The sequence below is a fragment of the Balaenoptera physalus genome (assembly GCF_965194825.1).
Source record: "Balaenoptera physalus genome assembly, chromosome: 2".
NCBI lineage: Eukaryota > Metazoa > Chordata > Mammalia > Artiodactyla > Balaenopteridae > Balaenoptera > Balaenoptera physalus.
Window position 1 is genome coordinate 89855642 of NC_138883.1, and position 15486 is coordinate 89871127.

Sequence of the window (15486 nt, forward strand, 5' to 3'; positions counted from 1 at the left end):
GCAAAGGAAAAGGAAAGACAGAAAAGCCACAGTCTTTGGTTCAGGTGTGTGGTGTGTCCGCGCCGGTGGGAGATATCTCTGGAGGGAAAGGCTAGTGCCCACAGTTAAAGCCAGAAGAATTTTTGCTGGCACAAACGGGAAGCTAGAGGAAGAACATGATTTGGGTCGAGATAATTTTCCATTTTGGACTAGGAGACAGCAACATGGAAGGCCTCCACCCTCGCTGAGGCACAGCTACGGGGCTGGGAAACGCTGCTCCAGAGCGCAGGCAGACGCCAGGCCCAGTTAGCGGAGACGAGACCACGCCACAACTCCCGGCGGGATCCCAGGCGCCTGAAACCTTAACTCTCAACTATCGCTTCCTTAAGTTCCACTCCTCGAGCTGAGGGAGATGTTTGTGCAAGTCCCGCCTAGGTATCCCACGGAGATCTGGAGAGAACACCCCACCCAACTCGGCAGACCCGAGGCGCTGGGACTGGGAGTGCTCGTGCCCGACGCGTGCGCGCGGCGCGCAGGGAGGCGGCCTGGAAGTGAGGGAGCGCGCGCCCCTCACGTGACCCGGCCCGCGGGCGGCTACGCACACGACGCGCCCCTCACGTGGTACGTCTCCAGCCCCGTCGCCGGCGGAGGCGGGCGCGGGCGCGTCCCTGTGGCCAGTCACCCGGCGGAGTTGGTCGCACAATTATGAAAGACTCAGTTTCTGCTGCTAGCGCCGGAGCTGAGTTAGTTCTGAGAAGGTTTCCCTGGGCTGTCCTTGTCCGGCGGCCTCTGCTGCCGCCTCCGGAGACGCTTCCCGATAGATGGCTACAGGCCGCGGAGGAGGAGGAGGTGGAGTTGCTACCCTTCCGGAGTCCGCCCCGTGAGGAGAATGGTACTGGACCCACGCAGGCCCCGGCGGGGGAATGGCCCTGGGGGTTGCGGGCAGGGAAGGGGGAGGACTCGGCTGGCAAGTGTGTGCGCGGAGCCGCTCTTTCTGGGGCTATGGACCGCCGGTTTCCCTTGAGGCTTCCGGACTTGCCCTGGCGGGACGGGAGTGCAGTTCTTTCGCGGGTGAGGAGCAGGAAGCAGGTAGCAAATCTGGCGCGACACCTCGTCGCGGGAATCCCCTGAGCGGAGCCCGGGCTCAGGCGAGGGCTCTTCGGGCCGGCAGAGGCGGGAGCCGCAGAGGACCTGGCTGAGCGGAGCGGCCGCAGCGCGCCAGAGGCAGCGCTCAGCCTGCAAGCTCCGCATCTCCCAGGAGCGCGTTCCTCCTGGCGCTTGTTGCTGGCAGATAAGGCAGCCAAATGCTCTGCTCAAGTTCTGCATGAAAGCGGAGGGAGGGCTGAGAGGGAGCAAAAACGGGATAGAGGATACGGCTTTGGAGCTGTGCCTTGTTTGCTGCGCAGCGTGTACTCCACAGGTACATTTTCCTCTGGAGCCCAAGAGGAGCGATTAGACGATATTGACGCTAGATCTGGTTTGGAATTTTCTTTAGCAAGAATTAAGGGTTTTATTGGGGCGCTGCTGTAGGTACCGAGGTGATGTGTTGTCTGGATTTATGTCGAACCGCCTCATTCGTTGCACTAGAGAACGGTTGGTCGTGTTTTAAACCAAAGTTGCGAGAGGGATGCGGCGCATTTCACCTTTTGATAGAGGTTTTTGTTAAGGGCAGGAATAAAATTAGAAGATTTCTCACAAAGAAAGTCATTTAGATCAGAGACTTGAAGAGCGGGTAGGTATTCCTGGTCAGTAGTTGAACTAGATATGCTTCATGCAAACAATTCTCCCTCTGCTGGAGTCTGGCAGGTTTACTTTTCTCTAGAATCTAATTCAGGTACCATACAAATTGAAACCACGAAAGTAGTTATGCTTTGAATAAACAGTACACCTTTCCATTATTTCCCACATTTTTCGGTAATGTAAAGTCAATAAAAACGTCATTTTACCTTTTTTCGTAATTTTTAAAAGAAGGATTTGTTAAGTTCCTCTACCGACGCTAAATTTTAACATTTATTACTTAAGTGGATTTTAAGGGAATCTATTTTGGCGGGGAGAAAGTTGAATCAAAGTGCCTTTCATTAAAAAAAAAGCAAACCATTAATACTGTTCAGTGATGTGTCTAGTTTTCCTTTTTTTAGATGGTAAATAGCATACATTTGAACATACCACTTAAGTATTTAGAAAAAAAATTTAGATACGTTAGAAAATGGAAATGAAGACGATTCATCATCTTAAAAGCCATTGCTTCCTACTGTTTGGTTAAAGCAACCAGATGACTTTGTTTCTAGTGACATTCTAGTGAAAGTCAATTTCTTAGTCTTATCTCAGGTGTTGTTCTTAAGTCCAGCCTCTTAATGTCGCTATCTACACACTTTGAAATCTAGCCTTCAGAAATTGATGTGGTCAGAGTTTCTCTTGTGTTTGTTGTCTTTCCATTTTTCTAGCAGATGCGCCCCCCGCCCCCGAAACAACGTTTGTATGCAGCATTGTTGTTTCTACAGGGAGAAATTTTCACTTTAAAATTTGAAATTAAGAATCTGATTTTATTTTTTACGTTGCTTGGGTTCTGACTGCTGTTGAGTTTTGTGATTTTCCCTACAATTTCCAATTAACTTACAGTGAAACCTTAGGATAACCTAATACTGAGGTTTTCCAATAATGATAATTTGTTGAGCCTCCTCAACTTTAAGGTCAACACTGTGACCTGAAAGTTTCCCTAAGTATGTTGTAGCTACAATGTATAATTCTTATTGTAAGCTCTTGTTTAAGGTCTTTGCTTTAAAACTAATCAGCCAACAGACCAAAAAACAACACAAAACAAATAAAATACCAAGAAACACAGGGTAAACTGGAGTGGAATAAATTTTGTTACAAAATTTAAAACCATGGCTATTAGAAATATTTGTTTCATTCATTTGGTAAACACTTAGTGTTTAATATATTCCAAGCACTGGAGTGGCAAAGATGTGTTAGACAAGTTTCCCACTTTCAAACCACTTACATTCCAGTTATTTATAAAAGAACTACCTGTCTGTTGTCAATGGAAGATGCATACATCACAAAACAAACATTTAGTGTCTAGCAGGCTCTGTGATACTCTGTCTTGAAGGGCAGTATAGATATGCAAAAAGCAAAAAGGTAGTGTGATATTACTGCATAGATTACTGTGAAAGTATAGGGTAGTCAGGGAGAGAGAAAGGAAAGTCTGGGTAGGCTTGCAAAGGAGCTTATAGGAGAAGTGAGTGTCGTAGAGGCAATAGGAATTAATTAACTTGGAAATAGAAGGTATGTAGAATTTGGTATTGGTGGTTTTAGTCTAAGGGAACTGAGCTTTAGAAGAGAAGAGCATCCAAGGAAATCCCTGGTCCAGTGTTTAGGACTTGGCGCTTTCACTGCTGAGGGCCTGAGTTTGACCCCTGGTCGGGGAGCTAAGATCCTGAAAGCTGCACAGTGCGGCCAAAAAAAAAAAAAAAGAGAGAAGAGCATCCATAGTTTATCCTAAGATCTGTTGTACGAGTACTGTATGTAGTTTAGAAAGAGTGGAGTATGGGATGATATATGGGGTACTAGTCTGGGAGTGTTATAAAGATAGGCAGGGACCAGATTTCTGAGGGCAATGTATGTTATGCAAAGAAGTTTGGATTTTATTCTGGAGATGAGGGGGTCCACTGAAGGAATCAGTATGGAGGGTGACTTGGTGTGTGTTTAAGCTGAAAAGAGAGACCATAAGGAGGCTGTAACAAGACCAAAATATTTAGGGCTTGAAGTAAAGAAGTAGTAGAAGAAAAGAAGGAACTGACTGAGATGTTTAGGAGTTAGAATATTTAGAATATTTAGAACTTGGTTCCTTTGGAGGAGGTGTGTGTGTGTGTTAGCAAATGTCAGTAATAAGAACCAGACATAAAATGAAAACATGTAATAGTTGAAGTCATTACTTAATATGTGCAAATATAATACTTAAAGGCAGTACTTAAAATTGTGTTTTTGGCTTTTATTTTTATTTTTTTTACAAATTTATTTATAGCTGCATTGGGTCTTCATGGCTGCGCGCGGGCTTTCTCTGGTTGCGGTGAGCAGGGGGCTACTCTTCGTTGCGGTGCACGGGCTTCTCACTGCGGTGGCCTCTCTTGTTGTGGAGCATGGGCTCTAGGCATGTGGGCTTCAGCAGTTGTGGCTTGCGGGCTCTAGAGCGCAGGCTCAGTAGTTGTGGCGCATGGGCTTAGCTGCTCCGTGGCATGTGGGATCCTCTCGGACCAGGGCTTGAACTCTTGTTCAGGCATTGGCAGGCGGATTCCCAACCACTCTGCCACCAGGGAAGTCCCTGGTTTTGATTTTTAAATGAAGGTCTGTTGAAGCAAACACTTCTAAAATTTAAGTTTGAGAGTTCTGCCAACCATAGATATTTTTGATACAGTACTCTGATATTCTCTTTCGTTAACATTCTAATGTGGGAGATTTCAAACATACAAAGATATAGTAAAATGAATCACCATATACCCATGACCCTTTTCAACAGTTTGAAACATGTGAATATTGTTTCTGCTATTATCCCTCTGATTCCTCCTCAACTGGGTAATTTAAAAGCAAATCCCAGACATGTTCCATCTACAGGTACTTCGTTATGTGTATCTCTAAAACTTTAACACATCCATAGTACTATTAGCACACCTAAAATTAATAATTCTTTAATATCATTAAATATTCAGCATATTTCCTTAATTGTCTCATGTTTTTTTTTCCCATTTGGTTTGTTTGAATCAGGATCCAAAGAAGTCCACACAGCATTTGGTTGATAAATAAGTCTCAGTCTCTTGTATCCCCTCCCCCCCTTTTTTTGGTCTTGTCATTTAACATTTATTTAATGAAAAAAAAAAATCCAGATCATTTGCCCTGTAGAATTTCCCACAGTTTGGATTTTGTTGAATGTATCCGTATAGCATCCTGTAACATGTTCCTTTCTCCTCTGTATTTCCTGTGAACGAGTGGTTAATCTAAAGACTCTGAGATTCTAGTTTGATGTTTTGGCAAGACTGCTTCACAGGTAGTGCTATTTACTTTGTATTGCATTACATTAAGAGGCACATGCTGTCTGGTTGTTTTTCTTTTTTTTTGATGTTAAGATTGGCCAGTGGGTTGGTGTTGTCAGCTGCCTGATCTTTGAGTTGTGAAGTTCCCCATCATACATTCACATAATAGTAGCAATTGATGATTATTGCCATTGCTCAGTTATTTCACTCTGGGTTTCTGTTTCTCCTTTCTTTTTGGGGGAACCTTTCAGCATATGATTAAATTTTACAGTGTTATTTTATTTTATTTTTTTTTAAGAGATTGTTCTTTAAATGCCTGTTTTAAGTCTGGTGCCTGGAGGCAAAGTTCAGAGTAGTTGAGATTAGTTTAGAACATGAGCAACATTTGGCTATCTATGGGAATTTGAACTGAGTCATTTATATGAATCGGTATAAAAACACTTAGATGTGTGTCACTTTTAGAAGGGGCTTTGTAATTATTAGATTAGTTTGAATATGAGTGAAATGTGTGACTTGGAGAATTGAACCTCTTCTAGTTTATCTTTATAAAAATGTTGGTTTAATTTGAATTAAGTTACTACTTTTAGATATTTTGTTGACCCTTTGGTTCGGTTCACCTAGGATTTAGAAAATTACTCTGGATCTTTTGGGGGAATATGTGTTTAGTTTCCTGACTACCTAAAGGTTTTAGAACCCTGTTGAAGAAATTTTGGTGTATGGAGGTAAGCAGTTCTTTGAAATTGACAGACTTGCCTGTTCACCTAAGCATCTTTGCCAAGTCACACTCTTTTATGAGCGTCACTGTTACTCTGTGAAAGGCAGATGGTAATCTTTTTTATACTTCACCTCAGGAGCAGTACTAGGATTAAAGTCTGTGAGACACTATTTGTCCCTCCTTGCGTCATGAAAACATGGTAATAACTTAACACCTCAACTATCCCAGCTGCCAGACTTCTGAAAACTTCAACCTTTGGAAACCCAACTCCTCATAGAAAGAAAAAAAGCTTTTGAGCCAAGCCATTATCAGAAATATAGCACCCTTAAGCCCAGAGTTCACTGGTTGAAAAATATGTGCAAAGTGAAATTTAATAGGCTTAGTTACCTACTTTTCTCTGACAGTTTGGTAGTACATTAGGAATCATAGAAGGAAAGTTATCTGGGAAGCAGACTATTACTGTAAGGAGGAGACTGGAGAAACATTAACTAGAATAGGAAGATAAGACTGTAAATTACCTTTCAGTATGTGAACTAGCGGTCTTCCTTGTTTTTGAGTATAATTTACCATACCCAGTACCTGGAAGGTGCTCTACCCAGAAGGTACTCCTGACTAAACAAAGTGTGTTATAGACTTCAGACAAATTTTCACAATATTAGCTGACATGTATTAGCATTTTGTGGCCATTGTTCTAAATGCTTTACATATATCAATTACATATATCACTCTCAAGACTCCATTATGAAGTAGACACTTTTTTCACTCTCCATGATTTATATAAAGAACAGAGAAGCAGAAACACTCACGAAAGGTCATAAGGCTGTTAAGTGGAAGAGTAGGTGTTGACTTGCCAAATTATAGAAACCTGGAGAAGGATCTTGATATTCAGGGGCATGTATATTAGCGAGATGTCAGATGACAGGTGTTAACTGTTAAGTAAAAAAGTTAAGGTCATTTAAAAAAATGTCACCTTTAAAAAAATTTTGTCATACCATATTTTCTTTAAATGCTATAAAGCTTAGTAGAATTTCCTTTACTACCAAATTTCTATGTAATAACTTTAGGATAGGTTATTTATAACTCAGTTGTATACATGGTATTTTGACGAAGTGCAGAGATTTACTATTCTGAGGGGATCCTTAATAGATTGGAAAAGTCATTAACTAAACTAAATAGATTTTGTTATAGGTAGAACTGGTTAATAAAAACCATAGATGCTTATAATGAGTGTTATCAGCAAAGTATCATCACACTACTCAGGGACAGAGAAGAGGTTGTTATGGTTTACTCCAATATGAAGGCTCAAGATTTGTAATAGAGAATGTCCAATACTTCTTTAGATTTCTCTTTTTCAGATCAATTTTTGTGGCATCATCTGAAAACATATCAATCAATGGTCATTGAATTAGGTATATGTGATAGATCCATTTAATTCAACAGATTCTGTTGCTTTTGAAAAAATATTTTATTAGGTAATAAGGAGCCAGGGAAAAAAGTGCAGAATTTAAATTGTACTATTTGACTGAAAGTACATAATATTTTAAAATAAATGTATATAATTTGAGTTCTTTGGTAGTTTTTTTTGTTATGGAATTCAGATGTATAAGTGTGTAGATCATAATATAGCAGACAGTGCTTATCACCCAGCTTAAGAAATAAAATATTACAGACAAAATTTGATGTACCCCATCAAAATCCCATTCCACTTTCCACTTTTTCAGACATAGCTTCTATCCTAAATTTAGCCTTTATTGTTCCTTTGGATGCTTTTGTAATGTTGTTACCTAGAGTATGTATACTATATAGTGGTCTTCTGGTATTTCTACGTTTGATATATATAAAATGATGTACATCTTTTTATGGATTTTTTTTTCTTTTTTTTATTGAAATATAATTGAGTTACAATATTAGTTTCAGGTGTACAACATAGTGATTCAATATTTTTATAGATTATACTCCATTTACAGTTATTATAAGGCAGGGGATATGGGGATATCTGTACACTTATGTCTGATCCACTTTGTTGTACAACAGAAACTAACACAACATTGTAAAGCAATTATACTTCAATAAAGATATTTAAAAAATAAAGTTATTTTAAAATACAGGATATATTTCCTGTGCTGAACAGTGTATCCTTATAGCTTTGTTTTTTCCTTTTTTTTCTTTTTAATGAACATTCAATTTTGGAGATTAATTCATGTTGATACATGTAAGGTTTAGTTTATCCCTTTCAGCTGCTATATATTATTCCATTATAGGAATATGCTGTATGTTGTCCATTTTACAGTTACTGGGCATTTAGGTTGTTTCCAGTTTTTTTACAAATAGTGATGTAACATTCTTGTATGTATCATCTTATGTACACACGTGAGAATTTTTCTAGGAAGTACATATCTAGACGTAGAATTGCTGGGTCATAGGGTAGGTGCATCTTCATCTTTGTAGATATTGCCAAAGTGTTGACCAAAGTAGTTGTGCAGTGTCCACTCCCTCTAGAAATATATGAGAATTCTTTTTTTTCCCCCCAACATCTTTGCCAGCACTTAATTGATGAGGTTCTTTTATTTTGCCAGATTGATGAATGTGTAGTAGTTCCTCATTGTTTTAATTTGCATGTCCCTGTCCATCGATAATGTTGTGTATCATTTCAGGTTACAAGTTTTTGGCTGTGGTTACCTCCTCTCTGATGAATTGCTTTGCTCAGTTTTCTAATGGATTATCTTTTTCTTTTTTATTATTTACTTCTAGAAGCTCTTTATGTATTCTGGATACTAATTTTTGTTTTGTTTTTTTTGTTTGTTTTTGTTTTATAAGCTACAAATACCTTCTTCAGTCTCTAGCTTTTAAAATTTTTACTTTGTTAATGGTGGGCTATTTACTTACTTTTAGGTTGTTGGTGTACATTGGTTTTTAATTTTAGTGCAATAATTTATCAGTATTTTCTTTATAGCATGTGCTTTTTCTTATCTTGAGGTCATAAAGTTATTGATTTTTTGGTAGTAGTTTTAAAGTTACGACTTTAACCCGTCTACTATTCATTTTGAATTCTAGTGTGATAGTTCATATACATATAGTATATTGGTATTATCTCCTGATTTGTATTGCTGTGTCTGTCACACACCAAGTTTCCTTAAGTGCAAGTTTCTAAGTGATTTACTCAGTTGTTCTGTTTGTCTTTTGTGTCAATATATTTATTTGGATTTTTTAGCAATCTTAGCAGTCTGGTAAAATTTCTTGAGTTCGTGTAAGAAATTTAAATTTTTTTTTTTTTTTGCCAACATACTTATCTTTTTTTCTCCTAAAATGATGAATTTTGATCCCTTTTCATTTTAATAATAATTCTTTATGGTAAAAATGAATTATTCTGGGTAAGACTTTATCTAGAATACCTGAGGAAAAAATTACTGCTGTTTGAGCTAAATTGAGGTTGGTCACTTTTTAGACTCAATGTCTAGTCTTCAGTTATTTAATATCTTGGGCTCCAAAGTATGGCATGATGGCAACTGCTCATACTTATCTTTATCAAACATTTTCTATCCCTTAAATTGAGGGCAGTATTGGGCTGGTAAGCAGTCAGGGTAGCAATCTCCACGAGGTCAGCAGGACAGCAAAACCAACAGAAAATAAGATGGGTTGTAGTAGTTGGACTTTTTACAAACATAGTCATGGTCTGAATCTGATTCTGTTTATTTTTTAATATATAAAACTTTCCCAACTGTTTATCATTCCACAGAAGCTTTTCAACAGTGTCTTTAAAACCTGTTCAGAGGGTTCACATTTGAATTATTAGTAATATCTAATTATTAATTAGTTAAGTGGTTGGCAGCCAATTAAGCACAAGAGCAGAACTCTAGCGTTAAGGGCCTGTAGGAGTGCCAGGAGATCAAATAAATTGGACTCTGACAGAGGAAGTCAAAGAGTGCCAGCTGTTTTCAACATTTTGCTTCAGGCTAACCTTAATTTTTCTTTGTCATTGTGCTGTTGCTGGCAGGCATGTTGACCTTTGTACAAAATTATCATATAACTCAAAATTTCTAAATCTGTAGTGTCATTTAACTTTTTTAAGCTACTGCATTTTATTAGTAGGCAAACTTCCTTTTAATTTGATTGCCTTTTGTCTTGAGTATGGGTCACATTTTCCTGTTTCTTCTTATATCTAGTAATTTTGGATTGTTATCATAGGTGCTGTGAATGTTAACTTGGAGAGACTCTGGATTCTGTTATAGTCCTCTGAAGACTACTCCTTTTGTTTTTTAAAGTAGTTGTTATGGACTGAATGTTTGTGTCCTCCCAGAATTTAGTGTTGATGGTATTTACAGATGGTGCTTTGTGGAGGTAATTAGAGTTAGATGAGGTCATGAAGGTAGGGTCCTTATACGAAGAGACCAGAGAGCTTGCTCCCTCTCCTCGACACAGTGAAAAGACAGCTGTCTGCAACCCAAGGAGGGGGCTCTCACCAGACACAGACCTTACTAACACCTTGATCTTGGATTCCAGTCTCTAGAACTGAGAAAATGAATTTTGGTTGTTGAAAACCAAAGTTAAGTCTTCCAGTATTTGTTAACAGCAGTCAAAGCAGACTAGGATAGTAGTTGATTAACTTGACTGTACTCAAATTCCAAATTATGTCTCCTTCAGTGGGCAGCAAAAATATCTGTTCAGTTATTTTATTCTTAACTGACATGCTTGAAATCTGCCCCATGTATACCTACTTCATGGGTCAGCTAGATTTGAGCAGAGTTAATGTGCAGCATTTAAGGTTCCCTTTCTGTGACTCTGTCCTTTGCAGAGTCACTTTTTCCATCACTTTCCAGCTGCTGTTGTCACCTTGAAGTTGCTATTCTGGTTCTTCAAGCGAGTAAGACTGTGGGATTTCTATTGGAGTTTTAGCTACTTAGTAGGTGTGGAGTGGGGCCTGTCTTAGGCAAAAAATGGGAAACTCACTCAGTGCTGTTCCTTTATCCTAAGTACAGACTTCATCTGATTTCTGCTTGCTTTTGGTTGCCTCTCCAGTGCCATTAAGTAGTTTTTTTTTTTAAATTTTTATTTTGTCCAGAGTTTATGGTTATCTGTGGGAGGGTTAATCCAGTAGAACCTCCATAGGTGGAAGCTCCTTTCTAATATTAATATATAGAACCATAGAGTGTATTTAGTTGTAAAAATAGATTGATTTTCACGTTACCTTGAAGTAGAATTTTTAAAGCAATCTTTTTTTCCCCCAGTTTTTGCTATCAGCATATAGGCAAGAAGGATGTGCTATTACTGACTTGTTTGAAGAGTATTATGTGGTTAGAAGGTTTATTTATAGCATATGTGCCCCTTATTGCTATGAGACAGATAGGAAGAATTTATAACTGAATTTTGAAGAATTGTGAAATATGACTGTGTGCGGCATTTTGCTAAAACACGGATCATAGTCTTCAAAGCAACATTGTGAGTTAGGTACTGTTATTTTTTTATATTATAGGTGAGGATACAAGTTCAGAAACTTGCTTAAGGTTGCACTGACAGTATAAACAACAAAGCTAGAATTCTAACAGGTTAATCTGACTCCAGAATCTGTTCTCTTTAACCACTGAAGATCACAAAGTGATCCCTAAGTTTCCCTCTTTTGCTAACGTTTTGTGGATATAGTTAGTTTTTACTTTACCTAGAGCATTTAAGTTTAGGAATTTTCAGATTTGTGTTTGTAGTGTGCCACCTTTTGGTAAAATTCAGTAATGCAGTCTAGCAAAAGAAGTATAAAATCAAGAATATAAATATATATATTTATAATCCAGGGTACATTTGATTGGATACCGGATGGCAGAGCAGAAACTCAGAATTTCAAAAATTGCAGAAACCAATCATTGGGAAGGATTTGCAATTATCAGCTGGGATATGTGACTATCAGGTGTAGGAAACCTGCAGGAAAAATAACTTTGTTAATGTACATCTAAAACTCTTTAGCCCCACCTCTTTTTTCTCCTCATTAGAAAGCAACTTTTTTTTTTCTTTAAAAATATTTTTATTTATATTTATTTATTTATTTATTTTTGACCATAAGAAAAGCAACAATGATTGCAATTACCAAACACAAAACACACTCATACTATGTCATAATATTGACATTCAATCCAGTAATCCTCCACTGTAACAGCTTCTTTACTTTGCAGTGAAAATTGATTTGTATATTTTTTGCCTCTGAGTCCTTGTGGGATTTTTTTTTTAATTCAAACAGAAAGTCACAAAAATATAATCATCCTCATCAGTTCACTCAGTCCCATGTAATTAATATTTTTTTTATCTTGATCTTTTGTTAGCACTTTTATGAATTCATCAGTTTTCCGTTAGAGTTCTGAAAATGCTTATTCATTCAGTTCAGCAGTATAGTCAGTTACCAGAAACCTGTACTTCTCAGAGTCTTTTCCATGAATTCCTTGAAGATGAAACCCTTTTATAGGAACATATTTGCAAAAGCATCAGAGTACACCCAGAACTGTCTGTAAATGACAAAAGACTTAAAAATGACCACGGTTAAAGATATGACGAAAGTTCATAATAATTCAATTGACAAGGAAATTTAGTTATTTCTGAGATATACATTTTAAAGTAATAACTAGAATTATGATTTATAACATTATACCAGAACATATAAGATTTTTAGAAATTTTATGTAATGTCTGAAACATTTATATTAACATATTTCCATACAAATAACCCAAAGAGAGTTTAGTATTAGTTGTTTTTTTTGTTTGTTTTTTCACACTGCAGGTTCTTACTAGTCATCATTTTATACACATCAGCATATACATGTCAATCCCAATCGCCCAATTCAGCACACCACCATCCCCACCCCACCACGGTTTTCCTCCCTTGGTGTCCATACGTTTGTTCTCTACATCTGTGTCTCAACTTCTGCCCTGCAAACTGGTTCATCTGTACCATTATTCTAGGTTCCACATACATGGAATACATTATACATACATTAATATACGATAATATACGATATTCGTTTTTCTCTTTCTGACTTACTTCACTCTGTATGACAGTCTCTAGATCCATCCACGTCTCAACAAATGACTCAATTTCTTTCCTTTTTAGGGCTGAGTAATATTCCATTGTATATATGTACCACAACTTCTTTATCCATTTGTCTGTCGATGGGCATTTAGGTTGCTTCCATGACCTGGCTATTGTAAATAGTGCTGCAGTGAACATTGGGGTGCATGTGTCTTTTTGAATTATGGTTTTCTCTGGGTATATGCCCAGTAGTGGGATTGCTGGATCATATGGTAATTCTGTTTTCGGTTTTTTAAGGAACCTCCATACTGTTCTCCAGAGTGGCTGTATCAGTTTACATTCCCACCAGCAGTGCAAGAGGGTTCCCTTTTCTCCACACCCTCTCCAGCATTTGTTGTTTGTACATTTTCTGATGATGCCCGTTCTAACTGGGGTGAGGTGATACCTCATTGTAGTTTTGATTTGCATTTCTCTGATTAGTGATGTTGAGCAGCTTTTCATGTGCTTCTTGGTCATCTGTATGTCTTCTTTGGAGAAATGTCTATTTAGGTCTTTTGCCCATTTTTGGATTGGGTTGTTTGTTTCTTTAATATTGAGCTGCATGAGCTGTTTATATATTTTGGAGAGTAATCCATTGTCTGTTGATTCGTTTGCGAATATTTTCTCCCATTCTGAGGGTTGTCTTTTCGTCTTGTTTCTGGTTTCTGTTGCTGTGCAAAAGCTTTGAAGTTTCATTAGGTCCCATTTGTTTATTTTTGTTTTTATTTCCATTACTCTAGGAGGTGGATCAAAAAAGATCTTGCTGTGATTTATGTCCAAGAGTGTTCTTCCTGTGTTTTCCTCTAGGAGTTTTATAGTGTCCGGCCTTACATTTAGGTCTGGAATCCATTTTGAGTTTATTTTTGTGTATGGTGTTAGGGAGTGTTCTAATTTCTTTCTTTTACATGTAGCTGTCCAGTTTTCCCAGCACCATTTTTTGAAGAGACTGTCTTTTCTCCATTGTATATCCTTGCCTACTTTGTCATAGATTAGTTGACAATAAGTGCATAGGTTTATCTCTGGGCTTTCTATCTTGTTCCATTGATCTATGTTTCTGTTTTTGAGCCAGTACCATATTGTCTTGATTACTGTAGCTTTGTAGTATAGTGTGAAGTCAGGAAGTCTGATTCCTCCAGCTCCGTTTTTTCCCCTCAAGACTGCTTTGACTATTCGGGGTCTTTTGTGTCTCCATACAGATTTTAAGATTTTTTGTTCTAGTTCTGTAAAAAATGCCATTGGTAATTTGATAGGGATTGCATTGAATCTGTAGATTGCTTTGGGTAGTATAGTCATTTTCACAATATTGATCCTTCCAATCCAAGAACATGGTATATCTCTCCATCTGTTGGTATCATCTTTAATTTCTTTCATCAGTGTCTTATAGTTTTCTGCATACAGTTCTTTTGTCTCCCTAGGTAGGTTTATTCCTAGGTATTTTATTCTTTTTGTTGCAGTGGTAAATGGGAGTGCTTCCATAATTTCTCTTTCAGATTTTTCATCATTAGTGTACAGGAATGCAAGAGATTTCTGTGCATTAATTTTGTATCCTGTAACTTTACCAAATTCATTGATTAGCTCTAGTAGTTTTCTGGTGGCATTTTTAGGATTCTCTATGTATAGTATGATGTTATCTGCAAACAGTGGCAGTTTTACTTTTTCTTTTCCAATTTGTATTCCTTTTATTTCTTTTTCTTCTCTGATTGCCGTGGCTGGGACTTCCCAAACTATGTTGAATAATAGTGGTGCGAGTGGACATCCTTGTCTTTTTCCTGGTCTTAGAGGAAATGCTTTCAGTTTTTCACCATTGAGAATGATGTTTGCTGTGGGTTTGTCATATATGGCCTTTATTATGTTGAGGTAGGTTCCCTCTATGCCCACTTTCTGGAGAGTTTGTATCATAAATGGGTGTTGAATTTTGTCAAAAGCTTTTTCTGCATCTACTAAGATGATCGTATGGTTTTTATTCTTCAGTTTGTTAATATGGTTTATCACATTGATTGATTTGCGTATATTGCATGTTTCTCCTTGGGTTTATCCTGTATGGGACTCACTGCACTTCCTTGACTTGGGTGGCTATTTCCTTTCCCATGTTAGGGAAGTTTTCGACTATAATCTCTTCAAATATTTTCTCAGGTCCTTTCTCTCTCTATCCTCTTTCTGGGACCCCTATAAGGTGAATGTTGTTGCATTTAATGTTGTCCCAGTGGTCTCTTAGGCTGTCTTCATTTCTTTTCTTTTTTTTTCTTTAGTTTGTTCCGCAGCAGTGAATTCCACCATTCTGTCTTCCAGGTCACTTAACCATTCTTCTGTCTCAGTTATTCTGCTATTGATTCCTTCTAGTTTAGCTTTCATTTCAGTTATTGTATTTTTCATGTCTCTTTGTTTGTTCTTTAATTCTTCTAGATCTTTGTTAAATATTTCTTGCATCTTCTCGATCTTTGCCTCCATTCTTTTTCCAAGGTTCTGGATCATCTTCACTATCATTCTTCTGAATTCTTTTTCTGGAAGGTTGCCTATCTCCACTTCATTTAGTTGTTTTTCTGGGGTTTTGTTCCGTCATCTGGTACATAGCCCTCTGCCTTTTCATCTTGTCTATCTTTCTGTGCATGTGGTTTTTGTTCCACAGGCTGCAGGATTGTAGTTCTTCTTGCTTCTGCTGTCTGCTCTCTGGTGGATGAAGCTATCTAAGAGGCTTGATGGGAGGGACTGGTGATGGGTAGA

At 38.0% G+C, this 15486-nt stretch overlaps 1 protein-coding gene across 2 annotated transcripts in view; it reads left to right on the forward strand.

Annotated features, from left to right (window-relative positions):
* Positions 1-645: 645 nt before the first annotated feature.
* The window catches only part of TRPM7 (transient receptor potential cation channel subfamily M member 7), a 110204-nt gene continuing 95363 nt past the window's right edge, over positions 646-15486 (forward strand). The window contains exon 1 of one of the 2 annotated variants that reach the window (XM_082452981.1): positions 646-871. In XM_082452981.1, coding sequence (XP_082309107.1) covers positions 869-871 — 3 coding nt within the window. In that variant the 5' untranslated portion in view covers positions 646-868. The remainder of the gene's footprint in view (positions 872-15486) is intronic. The other variant, XM_082452982.1, reaches the window with a different exon arrangement.